The sequence below is a fragment of the Nematolebias whitei genome, chromosome 5 (genome assembly GCF_014905685.2).
Source record: "Nematolebias whitei isolate Nwh7 chromosome 5, NemWhi1, whole genome shotgun sequence".
Classification (NCBI taxonomy): Eukaryota; Metazoa; Chordata; class Actinopteri; order Cyprinodontiformes; family Rivulidae; genus Nematolebias; species Nematolebias whitei.
Genome location: NC_056502.1, coordinates 6,054,910 through 6,070,609, shown reverse-complemented (window position 1 = coordinate 6,070,609; position 15,700 = coordinate 6,054,910). Strand labels below are relative to the sequence as shown.

Below are 15,700 nucleotides of genomic sequence, written 5' to 3'. Positions count from 1 at the left end.
AAAGGAAAGGAAGCAAAAAAAGGAAAGGAAGCAAAAAAAGGAAAGGAAGCAAAAAAAAGGAAGGGACAGAAAACAACAAAAAGACAGTAGTAAACATCTGCAGCATCTGTTTTAACAGAACAGAAAAGCTGTCTTTCCTTCAACTGAAACATCTGTTTTAGAGCTTTAACTCTGAGCGCTGATTTGAAACAAATTCTAATTCAATGTTAATATAATCCCAATCTACAGATGGTAATCTGCAGCTGGAGAAATAATCCGCATCTGGATGAGTAATTGCATAGCTGGAGGAGTAATCTGCAGCTAGTGGTGTAATCCACAGCTGGAGGAGTAAAACGCAGCTGGAGGAGTAATCCACAGCTGGAGGAGTAATCTGAAGCAGTAATGCACAGTTGGAGGAGTAATCTGCAGCTGGAGGAGTAATCCGCAGCTAGAGGAGTAATCCACAGTTGGAGTAATCCACAGTTGGAGGAGTAATCCACAGCTGGAGGAGTAATCCACAGCTGGAGGAGTAATCCTCAAATGACACAGTAATCTGCAACTGGAGGAGAAATCTCCAGCTGGAAGAGTAATCCACATCTGGGGGAGTAATCCTCAAATGGAGGAGTAATCCTCAGATGGAGGAGTAATCTGCAGCTGGAGGAGTAATCCTGAACTGGAGGAGTAATCCTCAGATGGAGGAGTAATCTGAATGCTCATTCCTGTTTTCCCAGGTACAAGTGTTCAGAAGAAGTTCTGACCATCGCAGCCATGCTGTCGGTGAACAACTCCATTTTCTACCGGCCTAAAGACAAAGTGGTCCACGCCGACAACGCCAGGATGAACTTTGTGGTTCCGGGAGGGGACCACCTGGTTCTGCTCAACGTCTACACACAGGTAGAAACACCACAGGAGGCCCGGTTCTGCTGCATTTGTACCGGTCCTGGAACCGCAGGAAGTTTTTTATCGGCTGTTGGTCGTGTTTCTCCCTCAGTGGGTGGAGAGCGGCTTCTCCACGCAGTGGTGCTACGAGAACTTCATCCAGTTCCGCTCCATGAGGAGGGCCCGGGATGTCCGGGACCAGCTGGAGGGCCTGATGGACCGCATCGAGGTGGAGGTGCTCAGCTGTCAGGGAGACAACATCCCCATCCGCAAGGTCAGTGAAGGTCCAGAGCAAAGACGGAACGTGGTTAAATTCACAAACCTCCTCAAAATGACCCACAAGGCCGTGGGCTTAAAACTCAGACCTCGTTGGTCATTTTGACCCTAGGACAGCAGGAGGGTTAAAACTCCGAAGGTCCATCCATTCCCTTCGGATAATTAGTTCAGTTTCATCTGTTTCATCAGTCGTTCTCAGACCCCAGGACCAAGACCTGCAGGTGGTTTGAAATTCCAAGAGACATCATGAAGACCAAGGAGGTCACCCACTGGTCAAAGTTGTGGAGAAGAACAGATCCGGATTGTCCCTGGACCTCTCATAGCTCTATTAAATCATTACTAGATTACTTTAAAGCATTCCAGTGATTAATTATTAAGAGATTAATTAAAATCTGTCCTAACGTTCAGCAGATATTTTGCTGACAGGATCAACACTAAATGCCCTGATTTTCACCAGAGATGTTGCACAATGTGTGGTGCTTGTAGTATGTGTTGTGGAGGACCTTCACCTACTACCACACCAAACTTTAGCTCAATATCTGTAAAACTGACTGAGCTACAGCCTTTTTGGTTTGGCTGTGGCGGCCATGTTGAATGGGGTCGACTCCAAAGCTAACCGTTTGAAGACGCACATCTTAATACTAACTTTCTCAGTGGTTCATGCTGAGAACAGTGTCCTCACAGTGAAGCATGGTGGTGGCAGCATCATGCTGTGAGGTTTTCGTCAGCAGGGTCTGGGAAACCGACCAGAGGTGGAGGACAGAGGATGGAGCCAAATACAGAGAAAGTCACATATTTTAGAATAAAGGAGAAATCCCAGGAAGTGTGGAGGTCAGGACTGAAAACACAAAAACAGCCGAAGGTAAAAAAAGGTTAAGCTTTAACTCGGAGGTGTTTAAATCGGCCCCTTGTTTCTCTGAACGCGACGACGGCGCTCCGAGCAGCTCAAAGCTTTTCTGAGAAACGCTCAAACTCATCGGCTGTTATCGGCTCGAAGCCGTGAGATAAGAGGAGGGCGTCGGCTTTGTTTGCTTGACTTCAGACAGAAACGACACGGCTGAAACCTTGTTAGACTTTCTGAAAGACAGGGCTGAAACGTTCTGACCGCCAGGTGTTTGTTGGTTCGGGCGAACGTTTCAGAGAAAAGATCGTAAACGAGGCGACACCTTTTCCTCCGTCAATTTTAGTCCACAATTCCCACAAATCCTTCATTTTTCTGTGAAAGGCTTCAGCTGCATCTATTTTAAACTCGGAGGGTTAAATAAGTAACTTTTAGTCTTTCTAATTTTTATACTTTTGGAATTATTTAACTTTTACAACAAAATGTCTCCTTTTAAAACTTTAACAAGTTTTTCCTTCAAAAACTGAAGTCTTCAGCAGCTGCCGCCATTTCTCTCTCCTTAGGCTACTTTTAGCTTTCAGCTAATGGTTTGCTAATTTAGACATTAGTAATTTAGTTTGCTAATTTTAGCTTGAAGCTGTCATTTTGACTTGTTTTATGTTTAGTCACATTTAGCTTTTAGCTACTTTCTTTTGTATTTAGTTAATGTCTTACACATTTTAGCTTTAAGCTAGTTTTGTTCATTTTGACTTTTAGCTCTGATGTTGCTAATTATTGTTTGTTGCTGTGATTTAGCTAAATTAGTGTTATAGTTATGGTTTTGTTAATTTAAGCTCTTTAGCTACCGTTTTGCTTGTTTTAACTTTTAGCCACAGTTTTACTGAATTTAGTTCTGAGCTGCTGCTCTGCTTTTTTCACATTTTAGCTACAATTTAGCTGTTTTTAGTTTTCGCTACTGCTCTGCTGTTTTAATTTTTAGCTACAAGTTAGCTATTTTTAAGTTTTATCCTCTCTGCTGTTCACATTTTAGCTCCAGTTTAGCCGTTTTTAGCTGCTGTTCATCTTATTTGCTGTATTTCTTTTGTCTTTTGGAGTTTAGGCTGTTTTTGCAGTAAACTTAGTTTCTATAGTTGTTTTCTTTTAGTTTGAAACAGCCGAAGTTCATGCGCACTGAGGTCTCTTTAGCTCTCAGAACACGACCTGAAATCTTTCGGACCCGTCTCTCGTTTCCTGCCGCCGCACCAGAACTGTTCCTGCGGTTCTCAGAACCCCCCTCAGTAGAACCGGAGGCAGAACGTTCACCTTTGTTTCTTTCAGAACTCGGCGGTGTAACGTCACCGGAGCGTGATCGGGTTTCAAGGGATCACAAAGAACTCGGTTTAGATTTTTATTTTCTCTGTTCCAGCTGATAAATCTGTGAAAAAGGCCGAAGACTCGGTGTGACAGGAAGTAGCTGTTAGCCGAAGGTTGGTGAGACACTTTAGGACGAACTTCATGTCGAGCAGAGCTATGCAAAGTTTTCAGCTCCACGAACAAAAGGACGTTTGTCTGAAAATAACCGGGAACTGGACCGAACTGAGCAGAACTCTTCAGATCAGAACCACTTTAAAGATTACAGGAAGTCCGGATCAAATGAAAGACCACGAGGACCAGATATGAAACGATGTCTGATCGATGTTTGATCTGTTCTAATAAAATTAATTTCATTAAAGCCGTTAAAATGAAACCTGACAGGTTTAGCAGAAAGAATGGGAGTAACTTGTTTGAATCAAAAAACTTTATTGACACATTATCATAAAAACATAAAGTTGTGCCCGTTTAGTTCAGCTAAAAACAAAACTACGTGGAACAAATGCTGAGAGCTGAATGACCGCTGAATCAAAGCTGAAGCAGCTGAAGAAGCTGAAAACTGACCTTTTGAAGATAAACGAAGTAGGACACTAGCAAAAAGCTAAAAGTAGTTATTGCTAGCGTAAAGATGAAAGGAGCAAAACAAGAACTAGCAGCAGCAAAAGGTTAGCTCCAAGTTGAAAGAAAATTAACTAAAAGCTAAAGGTAATGAAACACTAGCTAAAAGTAATAAACGCTAGCTAAAAGCAGCAAAAGGTTGCATCAAAGCTAAAAGTAGCCAAATATTAGCATAAGGTAAAGAAACACTAGCAAAACGTAGCTAATTCCAGCTAAAAGCTAAAACACACAAGTTAAAAGTTGAAAGTGGTTATGCTAGCTAAAACCTAAAGGAAACAACACTAGCTAAAAGTAGATACAACACTAGCTAAAAGCTAAAGGTAAAAATTCCAGTTAAAAGTAGTTAAAGCCAGTTTAAAGATAAAACTAGTAAAACAAGTTAAAATCAGCAATTGTAAAAGCCAAAAATGCTCAAGTTAACAAAACATTAACTAAAAGCTAAAGGTAACAAAACTTTTGCTAAAAGTAGTTAGTGCTAGCTTTAAGCTAAAGGTAATATAACATCTAAAAGCAGCAAAAGATTAGCTAAAAGCAAACGTAACTAAATGTTATGTAAAACGTAATGGTATCAGAAGACTTTCTTATTGTATAAAAAGACTATCAAAAAGAAAATAAAAGCAAAAGGCTAGCTAAAAGTAGCATAAGAAGTCAAAAACAGCTGTTAGCTGAAGAAGAGAACTAATGTTTACAGAGTGAAAGAGATCTCCAAATTTTTCTGAGAGGATCATTTTTGTAAATAGTTTTTACCCCTTTAAGTACTCATCCTCTGAAGGAGCTGAAGGTTTTCATACACAAACAGCTAAAACAGCACAAAGTCTGTCAGTTGTAAACACGTACGGAAAAACAAACAGAAAGAAAAGAGTGACTGCTGACTCGGCGTTCACAGAATTATCCGTCGTCTCATTTATTCAGAGCTCGATCTTATTGTTTTGTTTTTAATTTAAAAAAAAGGTTTTTTTCAAAGTCACTGCATCTCCCCCCCACTGAGGCTTATTTGTTTGAGTTGTAATAAATACTTTAAATATTTGCCAAGATGTTGCAGCTTTGTGTCTAAAGGTGAACAGGGAGCTTTGTTTCTGAACCGGACGGACCGGTTCCAGTTATGTGGACAGGTGCTCCGGTTCTATTTCTGGGCTCTTGCATTCTTTCTAAATGTCTGTTCAGTGATGAAGCTGCCCCTCTCCTCATCTTCTTCGCAGGCGGTGACGGCGGGGTATTTCTACCACACGTCCCGGCTCAGCAAAGGCGGCTACAAGACGGTGAAGCACCAGCAGACGGTCTACGTCCACCCCAACAGCTCCCTGTTCGAGGAGCAGCCCCGCTGGCTCATCTACCACGAGCTGGTCTTCACCACCAAGGAATTCATGAGACAGGTGCTGAATGCGTCTCCGAGTCCCTCAAAGTGTCCAAAAGTTCAGTTTTCAGTTCTTCAGACGTTGAAATTAAAGGTTTGAAAAGTTTTCATCAGAAAGGAAACGAAGGCTGAAATCATGGAGGTAGTTGAAAATAAAAGGAGAGATAAATATGATGTAAATGCTGAATGACCTCTTGCTAAAAGGAGTAAAAGTCTAAAAGCAATAAAATGCTAACTGGATACAAAAAGTTAGCGAAAAGATAAAAGTAGTAAATTGTTAAGTAAAAACTACAACTTGCACAAGAGAACAAAAACAAAAAGAAAACATAACAGTAAAACTCTTTGAATCAGCAGTCACAAAATTCTGAGCCGCTGGTTGCCATGGTGAATCCCTCCGAGGAGCAGGAGGAGGAGGCGGGGCTATCGGCTTCTCGCTTTATTTAACAAAATCAACCAGAAATGTAAGATTAAACAAGTTGCTGCTGTGGAAAACTTAAAAGAACTATAAAAAATGAGTCTTTACTCATGAGAGACAGAAATGTCTGGTGGCCAGACGTGTTCGTTTTTATTTTCTTTCAGTGTTTTTAGGATTCACGAGCTAAAATCTGGTTTTAAGAGAACATTATATGCTCGGATTGAATGGTCTGAGAGTTTGGCTGTGAAGACTTTGACCTTTGGGTGGGATTTGAGAGAAAACCATCGGTCCTTTAGCAGCGAGAGACACGTGGGACAAAAGACGACAAAAACCCAGAAGTTTTGTTGAGTAAACTGAACGAGAAGGGTCAGCTTTGTAGGAGGAAGATAAGTTTGTTTGCAAAACATTCAGAAAGTTTGGACTCTAACTTGAACATTTTAGGATTAAATCTCCAAAAATCCTTTAGCTTGAACTGCAATTGTGTAAAAACCAGTTAAAGACTGGAAAACGTCAGTTCGGTCATCTAAAGTCCAACTTCCTGTGACCCGTTTAAACTCTGAACGATGGTTCTGCTGGGAAGTCTGAGCTGGGGATCCACACGGGACTGGGTTTTAACACTCGAAATAAACTAATGAAATGATTTTGATTCATTTGCACCCAGGATAGTCGAGCTTCAGTGTTATTTTTCAGACTTTATAAAAGAAGCCAATAAATAAATAAACACTCCACCAATCGACTAAACGCTCATTTGTCCCCAAAGAGACATCGGAGGTTTTGTCCCCGTCACAGCGCAACAAAGGAGAAACACTCCCCGTCCGTCTGAACGTTGTGAGCACGACAACTTTCCAGAGACCGACTTCCATGTTGCTGCGTCTAGGCAGGAAAGGTTCCTTTAGAAAACTGGTTTGTCAGGTCAAAATCCAATATGGCCACTGCCATATGTACAGTGGTCCTCACCTGTCATGGGGGTCACGTTCCAGAGACCCTCACGATAGGTGAAAATCTGCGAAGTAGCTGCATTATGTTTATTATTTATCTCTATTTAAGGCTTTATAAACTTCCCACTCTCTTAGTAACCTGTAATGAATTAAGTGGAGGACCAGAAATTTCAACCAGACACAGAGCGTGTTCAATAAGCTTTACTTTGAAAAGACTGGTGGGAATCAGCGCACGTCTGTGGAAACGCACTGGAAAGTTTCGCAAGACGAAACAGGAAAACCCACACGAACTTGGTCAGGATGAGGAGCATGAGATAATCGCTGGACATTTACGTACTTGCGCACGGCTTTCAATAATCTGGTGCTGGATGGAGAACGGGAGCGCTCAAATGCTAGTTTTTACATGACTTAAAAGTATAGTTTGCTTACCGTATTTTCCACCGTACACGACGCACCGTCCTGTAAGTCGCATCAGTCCAAATATGTCTAATAAAGTAAATCCATTAATTAGTCGCTTCGCCGTATACGTCGCATCTATTATGTGTCAATGTGGACAACCCGGAAATGTGGGCCGGTGTTGTGCCGTCGATTGGCTGCCAAATGGCGGGAGCGTGCCCGGGAGGATTTTAACAAGATTAACACTTAAAAACAATTATTTATTTGCTCGACTTTATAGTAAATGTGTGTCTCAGTTGAACTTTTCCTTAATAAATGCACTTCAATGGTCAAATCAGCTTCATTTCTCTGCGCCGCCGCGGAGAAATGAAGCTGATCTGACGGTTGCTCCAGGCGAGCTGGACGAAGGTGGCAGGCTATGGCAAGCCGATTGTGTCATTAATAGCCACTTTTACCTATTACATGACACAACAGCATGCCATAGTACTCGAGTTCTATCTAGTGGCTGAAAATGTTAGTGTTCAATATTTTCAGTCAGAATAAATGAAAACGGTCATATCTCGGTCAACAATTGGTTTATAAATATGAGAAAAATAAAAAAAATATGTCGCTTTGCCGTATAAGTCGCAGGGCATGCAAATTATGCAAAAAACTGCAGCTTATAGGGCAAAAAATACAGTAAATGATTGGGGTGACCAAAGATTAACCTCTGGGGGTCAAGGCCACCGTTCTATTTATGTTTCTAACTTTAATGACCTGCTGTTGTTGATTAATTTGTTGTGTTTTTAGTGTAGAAGCAGTAATTTAGTTAAATCTCCATCGGGTTCACGACGGCATTTATTAATCTCTCCGGTCTGCAGGTGATCGAGATCGACAGCGGCTGGCTGCTGGAAGTGGCCCCCCACTACTACAAGAGCAAAGAGCTGGAGGACAGCAGCAGCAAGAAGATGCCCCGCAAGCAGGGCAAAACGAAGGAGGAGCTGGGCTGAGGCGAACGGTGCACGAGCGCACGACACACGCAGCGTGAGATCAGGACGAGCTGTGGGAAACGGACGCCTGGGGGGGGGCTCTCAGGATCTCACGAGGTCGTTGTAACTTCTGGACAGAGGCTCAGGGGAAAATGGACCCGGATGGTTTGATCTTAAACCAGAACACGGCTCGGACTCAGACTGTTGAACCGTTACCGCTCAGAACTCTGTCCCAGCGAGTCTCCGGTGAAAACCCAAAGAACCGAGGCTCCGACCGTTTGTTCTGATTTATCTTCGGTAATAAATCTTCACCAACCAGCTGTTTACCGCAGCTCTGTTTTAAAGAGGTGGTTTGTTTTCTGCTTACAGCTGCAGCACGTTTTCTTTGACATCCCCCGTTTGGATCAGCTCAGTTTGCCCGTTCTGTTCGTGACGAGACGTTTCTGTTACGGCGGCGTACACAAACGCGTTTGTTCAGCGCAGGAGGATCCCTGATGTGAGTCTGTGTTTGTCAGGTGGGCCGGGCCGAGAGAAGCTTCAGCTGATGTTGCTCTGGGCGTCAGCTGAAGGTATGACAGGCATGAGGTGCAGGTACGAGGCGTGTTGACGCCGGTGGAATTTTCCTCGTGCAGCCGTCCGACACCGGGCTCTCCAGCACGTCAGGCAGGAGACGTTCTGACCCGTGAAGCCGAACTCGGAGGCTCTGCCTCCTGAAAGTCCTGAAAGTGACGTCCGTCCCTCACGAGTTGTTTCAATAAATGATTATTTGCATGGGGGGGGGGGGGGGGGGGGGGGGGACCGGAGGCTGCAGCTGGTTGGACCGGTCTGACCAGAGGAGGGAGGGTTCAGAGGAAGCAGCTGTGAAAAAGGAAAAGAGGAGCAATCAGAGCAAAGGAGGACGAGCAGGAGGTGCAGCTCAGCTCCCAGGAGCGCTGCTTTATTAGTAATGAAGTTAGGTGAGCCCACACTGATTCACAACCGGGCTGGATCGGTTCTGACGACCCGATCCGACCTTCGCCTTCCACTTCAGGTCAGTGTCTGCGTTCTGGACGGTTATTTTAAATTTCCGCTCGTTTTCTGTAAATCTGAAGAAAAGTTTAACAAGTTTAATCCCTGCAGAGATGAAAATCTGCAGCTGGAGGGAAAACGTGTTTAAAACTTTAAAATAAAGATTTCAGTCACAGCTGGAACAATACTTTTTATAAATGATCTGTTATCTGCCGTATCTGAGCAGGAAGAAGCTGCAGCAGCAGCTCCAACTTCATTCTTTATATTCTACTTTCTCTAAGTTCTTCCAAGTGTTAAAGACGCATTAAGCACTTAAGATGTTAAAATTAATACTGGCTCAAAACACAAAATATAAAAACAAATGGTGTGTAACGATCATCAGTCGTAGAAAAACGTTCATCTGTCGACCTCTACAGTGCAGGAAAACTTTATTTATAAGCAGCTGTTTAACAGATTTACAACGAATAAAAAAACAAATACTGAACATCCAAGTTAATTTAAAACACGAGTTGTAAAATGATCAAATATTATCAGCTCGTTTTTTATTTATTAGTTCATCTGTTTATATTGTTTAAATTTGTATTTTTTATGTATAGCTCAATTTTTTTGTATTCATGTTTGTTTTGAGGCGTTTCCCTCTAACCCGAGCGTGTTGACTTGAATAGTGCTGTAGAAATAAACTGCTCCATTAAGAAAACGATGCTTCATCAAAGGTTGTAGGTCGAGCTCTAGGTACGTTCAGGAAACCTTTCTCAGAGAGCCTGAGAGATCTGAACCTAAAAACAAATCTACTGTGGCCTAAGATCATAAATGTCCTTAAAAACCAACAAAATATTTAAAAAAAAAAATCTAAAACACAGAAAATGGACAAGAAGACAAAAATATGTGATGATGTGCTGCTCTATACTCAGAATTATTGACTTCAATTCATTTTATTTTTATAGCTGCAAGTCCCAACAGAAGTCGTCTCAGTGCACGGAACAAAAACATTAACATACATTTAAAAAAAAAAAAGCCAATTAATAAAAGTTTATTTAAGGAAGCAGCAGATTGTGTTGAATCTTCACTTGGTCACAGTCTCATCCTGAGCGAGCACAAAGGAGACGGTGGAAAGAAAAAACTCCCTTTGAACAGGAAGAAACCTGCAGCAGAACCAGGCTCAGGACGGGTCTGCTCTGACCGGCTGGTTTGAGAGGACAGGAAGTGGAAACAAACACAGAACGACTGGTCCAGATGTAGTTTATAGGAGGAAAGACAAAATGTTTGCACTGAATTTAACAATTGTTCAAAATCCTTCAGAGAGGTCCAAGTCGAGAGCTTCAGATCTTTTTGCAAAGTGTTTCAGGAAACTGGAGCAGAGTAGGAGAAGGTCCTTTTGTCTAGTTCAGTCCTCACTGAGGGGACACTGCAGGTAATAATGTCCTGAGAGCGCACGCTGTAGCTGCACTCACGCAGAGACATGTAGGAGGAGATGTATGAAGGCAGCAGACCAAGAAGTGATTTAAAGATGAAAATGTACCAGTGGGAGAGTCTGTGAAGTTAATGATGTCCAGTTAACCAGTGAATACTGGGTGCAGTGGTGGGTACGGCAGTTACAGCCAGTCATGAATCTTAGTGCACCCTGATAGACAGCATCCAACATCTGCAGGGTTCTTGTAGGAGCGTTCATGTAAATAATGTCACCGTGTCACTTAACAGGTCTCTCTTGTAAATGAGTCTGGGAGGCTCAATGGGAACTAACCTGTATAAATAAAGGTAGACCTACTATTAATAATAATAATAGTTAATAAAAGGGAGGAATGTAGCAGCTACAAGGCAAGACAGTTGTCTCTTATTAAATTATTAAAGCCGTGCTTAAGCGATCACTTTCAACATGAAAATTGAAGTGTCCCATTATAATGACTTTATTAGTATTCAATAATAAGTCACAAAAAACCAAAACGAGAATTCAGACAAAAACAGAATAAGCGCCTGGTGGACGATTTATAACGACAATCAAAAGAGACTTTTCAGATTTTCATTTTGGATGAGAAAGACTGAGGGACAACTGCTCAAAAGAATTGTAATAATAATTGGTTTAGCATTAATAATCCTGACTGAAAGAATTGTACTACTTTATACTCGGTTATACTTGTACTTAGTTATATTATACTCCGAGGTTATTTTTGCTTTAGGAAGGCCAGGGTGTAACGATAAAATACGTCTGTCAAGTTTTTAATTTTGTTTCTGAAACTTCAAATTAATAAGAATCACACCAAAGTTTTTTACTTTGATCTCAGGGGTTCAGTACCAGAGCTCTTAAAAGTTCTGACCCAACCCTCGGGGGGGGGGGGGGGGGGGGGGTCCAGGCTACCCTGACCTGCAGCATGAAGACTTGGTCTCCATGAATGACCCGAACTGACCCGAGGTTTTCTGTCTCCACAGCTGCTGACTGAAACCAGGAGTCAGGTTCTCGCCTGAGGCTACGTCTCTGAACGCCATCATGAGCAGTTACGAGGAGGGGAGCACGGGCGAAGGGAGCCAGGGAGCCAGACCGCCTCAGAATGTCAAACCCAAACCCAACCAGAGCAACCAGAACCGCAAAGAGGACCAGAACTGCAAGGAGGACTACAGGAGGAAGGAAAGGCCGCAGAAGGTGAGAAGGTCCAGGAGTTCTGACTCGGAGAGGATGGAGAGAGGCAGGAGGAGCGAACGGGACCGGCACCACAGGGAGAGGCGTCCTCGAGGCCGGAGCGAGGAGTCCCGGAGACGGGTCAGAAAGGAAGGGGATCGGCAGCATGGGAGGCCCGATGAAGACGACAAGGAGGACACGGAGTGCAACATATGCTTCTGCTCCTACGATAACGTCTTCAAGACACCCAAGCTGCTGGCGTGCGGCCACACCTTCTGCCTGGAGTGCCTCGCTCGCATCAACGTGACCTCCCAGGAGATCAAGACCCTGACCTGCCCCATGTGCCGCGAGCTGACCGAGCTGCCCCACGGCCGGGACCTGCCCCGCCTCGGCAACAACCAGGTCATCATCGACAAGCTGCCGGCGGAGATGCAGCGGGCGCTGTCCATCCGCTTCAAACGCAGCAAGGGGAAGCTGCTGCTGAAGCACCCGCCGCCCAAAGGCAAACCCACCAGCATCTCCGTCCCCACCAAGACCCAGGACCCCCCTTTGACCGCGGTTGGCGGCCTGAGCCTGGCAGAGCAGGGGGGCGCCGCGGCCTCCGTGCTGGACGTGGGGAGACCCCCGAACAGAATGCGGGGTCGCGTGCGGCGCTTGTTCCGCTCGGATCAGTGCTACTACGTTGTGGTGGCGTCCATCATCGCCATCACCGTGGCGCTCATGCTGGTGGGGATCCTGGCCTTCGTCATCATGCCCCGCGTGTCCACCCCGCACGTCCAACCCGTCGCCAACCAAACGGACAACCCGCATCTTTCAGGGGAAGAGACGTACCACCCGAATGATCCCTGAACGGATCAATTCAACCACCTGCGGTCACTTTTTAACGCGTCTGTTTCAGAAGGATGAAGCCGGTGACGCTGTCCGACTGACGACATGAAGAAAAACAAGAACCGCAGCATTTTATTCTAAAACAAAAAACCCAAACAAAACCAGCAGAGCGTGAAGCGGAACAGAGCCGCAGCTTGTTTTTATCCTCTGTGTTTCATGTGAAAACACAACCCCGAAAACAGGAAAAACAAACCGCTCCAGTCCGGATGTTCAAAAGCACCGAACTGAAAGATTTAGATCTAACCGGCCCGATGGGATCCACTCCAGAGCCTCTTCTGTCTCCAAGCTTCTTGCACATAAATTATGTAAATATTTGTAAGTTTAAGAAAATAAACATTAAATAAAACTTGTTTTTTTTATATAATAAACGGCTTTGAAAGCAAGTTTCTCTGTTTGTATCTTATCGGGAAAGTCCCGAGTCGTTTGGACTTCCTGATTCTCGTCTCTCAGGCATAAACGCCGCTCCTTCAGGCTCTGAAGATAAAATAGTCTCAAATTCACAAATAGTTTTTTCAAACGTACACATTACAAATTGCACATGTAGAAATATTCTGCGAATTGTCAAACACGAGCACAAATCACCTGCTGTGGCTGGATCAGCTTGCATGTGAATGTGGTTTTTGAGACTTTCTTACCGCCGGATTTAAAGGTAATGCTGCGTTCAAGGCTCGTGAAAAGCTGGGACAGCTGAGCTTCACCAGATTTTCTGAGTTATTGGGAAACGTTTCTAACTTGCAGCTAAATTTAGCTTTTGTGTTTTGTACGGTTAAAATGAGCAGATTATTCTTCATGTGCAACATTTGTCAGGAAAAATACATTGTTGGAAAAATATATATTCCTGGGAGCTCTTCAAAACAATTATCTAGTAATTTTTTTATGTTTTCAGTTGTAAAATGTACATTTTATTGTGAAAAAAACTACTGGAAAAAATATAATTCACTGTGTTTTTTATTTGAACCATAATGTGAAATAAACTACTCAAACTGGTGAGGGTACCCTTCCAATGTTGAAACAAAGACATTTTTTCCGGTAGTTTTACAAATCTTGTATGCGTGCATGTGTGATTACTTCTGAAACATCTCGTAGACCTCCACCTGAGGTCGGGCAGGATCCCTCTCGGAGGATCGGCGTCAACAAACGGCTGCGGGAATGTCAAGAGGCCAGAGCTCCGGCCCGGTCCGTTTACACACCAGCAGGAAAACATCACAGGGCATGTTTTGATCGGCTTACATGAATGTCACGGACCATTGCATGCTTTTATCATGTGTTGATTCAACATGTGAACTGACCCATCAGCGGTTCTGTTGGATTATCAACAAGAGCCTCCAGAATCGACCCAAACTGGTGTCAGAACATTAACAGGTTTTCAAGAATCTACTGTCAAAACACGGGACAGTGTGAAAAATAACATGTTCTGGACTCTGACTGGACCGCTGCAGCACCTTGGTTCTGTTCTTTCTGACCCATTCTGATGTACATCAGCTCCGTGTTTGGGATAATGGACCTGTTGGACCCAGTTTGGTCCAAATTTCAGCTGTTGGACAGATGGACTCACATGTGACTCCAGAACAGGAGCCCAAACCATCAGCCCTCCACTTCCATGCTGATAGCTGGAAGGAGCTGTTTGCTGCAGTGCATTCTGGGTAAAAAATCACTTCAGTTTATGTCTATAGCTCCAAGTCACAACAGAAGTCGTCTCAGGGCACTGAAGAGAAACATTCACATAAAGAAAAAAAGCCAACTAGTAAAAATGATGTAAGGAAGCGGCAGATTGTGTTGAGTCTTCACTTCGTCACAGTCTCCCATCCTGAACAAGCTAGTACAAAGGAGACAGTGGAAAGGAAAAACTCAGTTTTTAACAGGAAGAAACCTCCAGCAGAACCAGGTTCAGGACAAGCGGCCATCTGCTTCAACCGGCTGGGTTTGAGCGGACAGGAAGTAGAAACAGACAAACGCAGAATGGCAGGTCCAGGTGAACTTTCTATGGGAGGTAAGACAAAACAACATGTTAAGATATAAATAATTACAAATACAAACGGGTAGAGTAGAGCGAGTAAAGACGGCTACAGAGTGAGGAAATGGTCAATTTGTCCTCCAGCAAGCCTATAGCAGCATAACTAAAGGATAGCTCAGGAAACCCAAGCTGACCCTAATACAGGATTTATCAACAAAGAAAGACTTAAGCATAATCTTAAAACTGGACAATGTGTCGGACAGAAACTAGAAGTTGGTTCCACAAGAGAGGAGCCTGAAAACTGAAAGATCTGCCTCCTACTCTGCTTTTAGAAACTCTAGGAACAGCGAGTAAGCCTGCAGGCTGAGAGCAAAGTGCTCTGTAGGAAAAAAAAATGGAACATTAAGATCTGTAATATAACATGGAGCTAAGTTGTTGAGGGCTTTGTAGGTTAGAAGTAAAATTTTGAATTCTATTCTGAATTTGACAGGGAGCCATTGAGAGAAGCTAAAACTGGAGAAACATGATCTCTCCTACCAATTCTCATTAAAAGACATATCTAGATCAAAAATGACACCAAGGTTTTTAACATTAGAACTGGAGGCCAAATTAACGCCATCCAGAGAAAGTGAAAGACTGCAAAAATTATTCCCAAGATGCTCAGGTCCAAAAACTGCAACCTCAGTTTTGTCTGACTTTAAAATCAGAAAATTTAGGGTCATCCAGGTAAGACATGCTTGTAGTCTAAGTAACTGATTGGATTCATTGGGTTTGGGCAAATATAACTCAGTATCATCAGCATAACAATGAAAATTTATCCCATGCTGTTTATTAACATTACCCAATGGAAGCATATATAAAGTAAAGAGTCCAAGCGCTGAACCCTGAGGAACTCCATGAGTAACTGGTGTATGAAGATTAATTATTTACATTTACAAACTAAAATCTGTCTCTCTTGTAAATGAGTCCTCGTGGCTCAATGGGACTAACTTGTTTAAATAAAGGTCGAATGAAAATAAATATGTTTAAACCATTTTAGAGCTGTTCAGACACCTGTGCATTGTCAGGGGCCACGTCATCAGTGACTTTTACTAGTGCGGTTTCTGTGCCGATGAGCTCTAAACCCTGACTGAAACTCTTCAGATTAGTTCTGTTCAGATGTTCACACAACTGACCTCCAACTGTTTTCTCTAGAATTTTTTCGATGAATGTTTGATTAGATATA

At 43.2% G+C, this 15,700-nt stretch overlaps 2 protein-coding genes across 2 annotated transcripts in view; both read left to right on the top strand.

Moving 5' to 3' along the window:
• dhx16 (DEAH (Asp-Glu-Ala-His) box polypeptide 16) overlaps positions 1 to 8,328 on the top strand; it is a 21,598-nt gene extending 13,270 nt beyond the window's left edge. Inside the window, exons 18-21 of the mRNA XM_037676103.1 lie at positions 711 to 873; positions 971 to 1,132; positions 5,143 to 5,316; positions 7,907 to 8,328. Of these exons, the coding sequence (XP_037532031.1) occupies positions 711 to 873; positions 971 to 1,132; positions 5,143 to 5,316; positions 7,907 to 8,035 (628 nt within the window). The 3' untranslated portion in view covers positions 8,036 to 8,328. The remainder of the gene's footprint in view (positions 1 to 710; positions 874 to 970; positions 1,133 to 5,142; positions 5,317 to 7,906) is intronic.
• A 480-nt stretch (positions 8,329 to 8,808) lies between these two features.
• Positions 8,809 to 12,780, top strand: rnf183 (ring finger protein 183). Its single transcript, XM_037676101.1, has 2 exons — positions 8,809 to 9,044; positions 11,447 to 12,780. Exon 2 carries the CDS (start codon positions 11,505 to 11,507, stop codon positions 12,480 to 12,482), a length of 978 nt encoding a protein of 325 aa, XP_037532029.1. The 5' UTR covers positions 8,809 to 9,044; positions 11,447 to 11,504; the 3' UTR covers positions 12,483 to 12,780.
• Positions 12,781 to 15,700: the final 2,920 nt, after the last annotated feature.

What these genes read in the sequence shown, in the direction of transcription:
- rnf183 (XM_037676101.1), top strand. Translation starts at nt 11,505, where the DNA reads ATGAGCAGTTACGAGGAGGGGAGCACGGGCGAAGGGAGCCAGGGAGCC.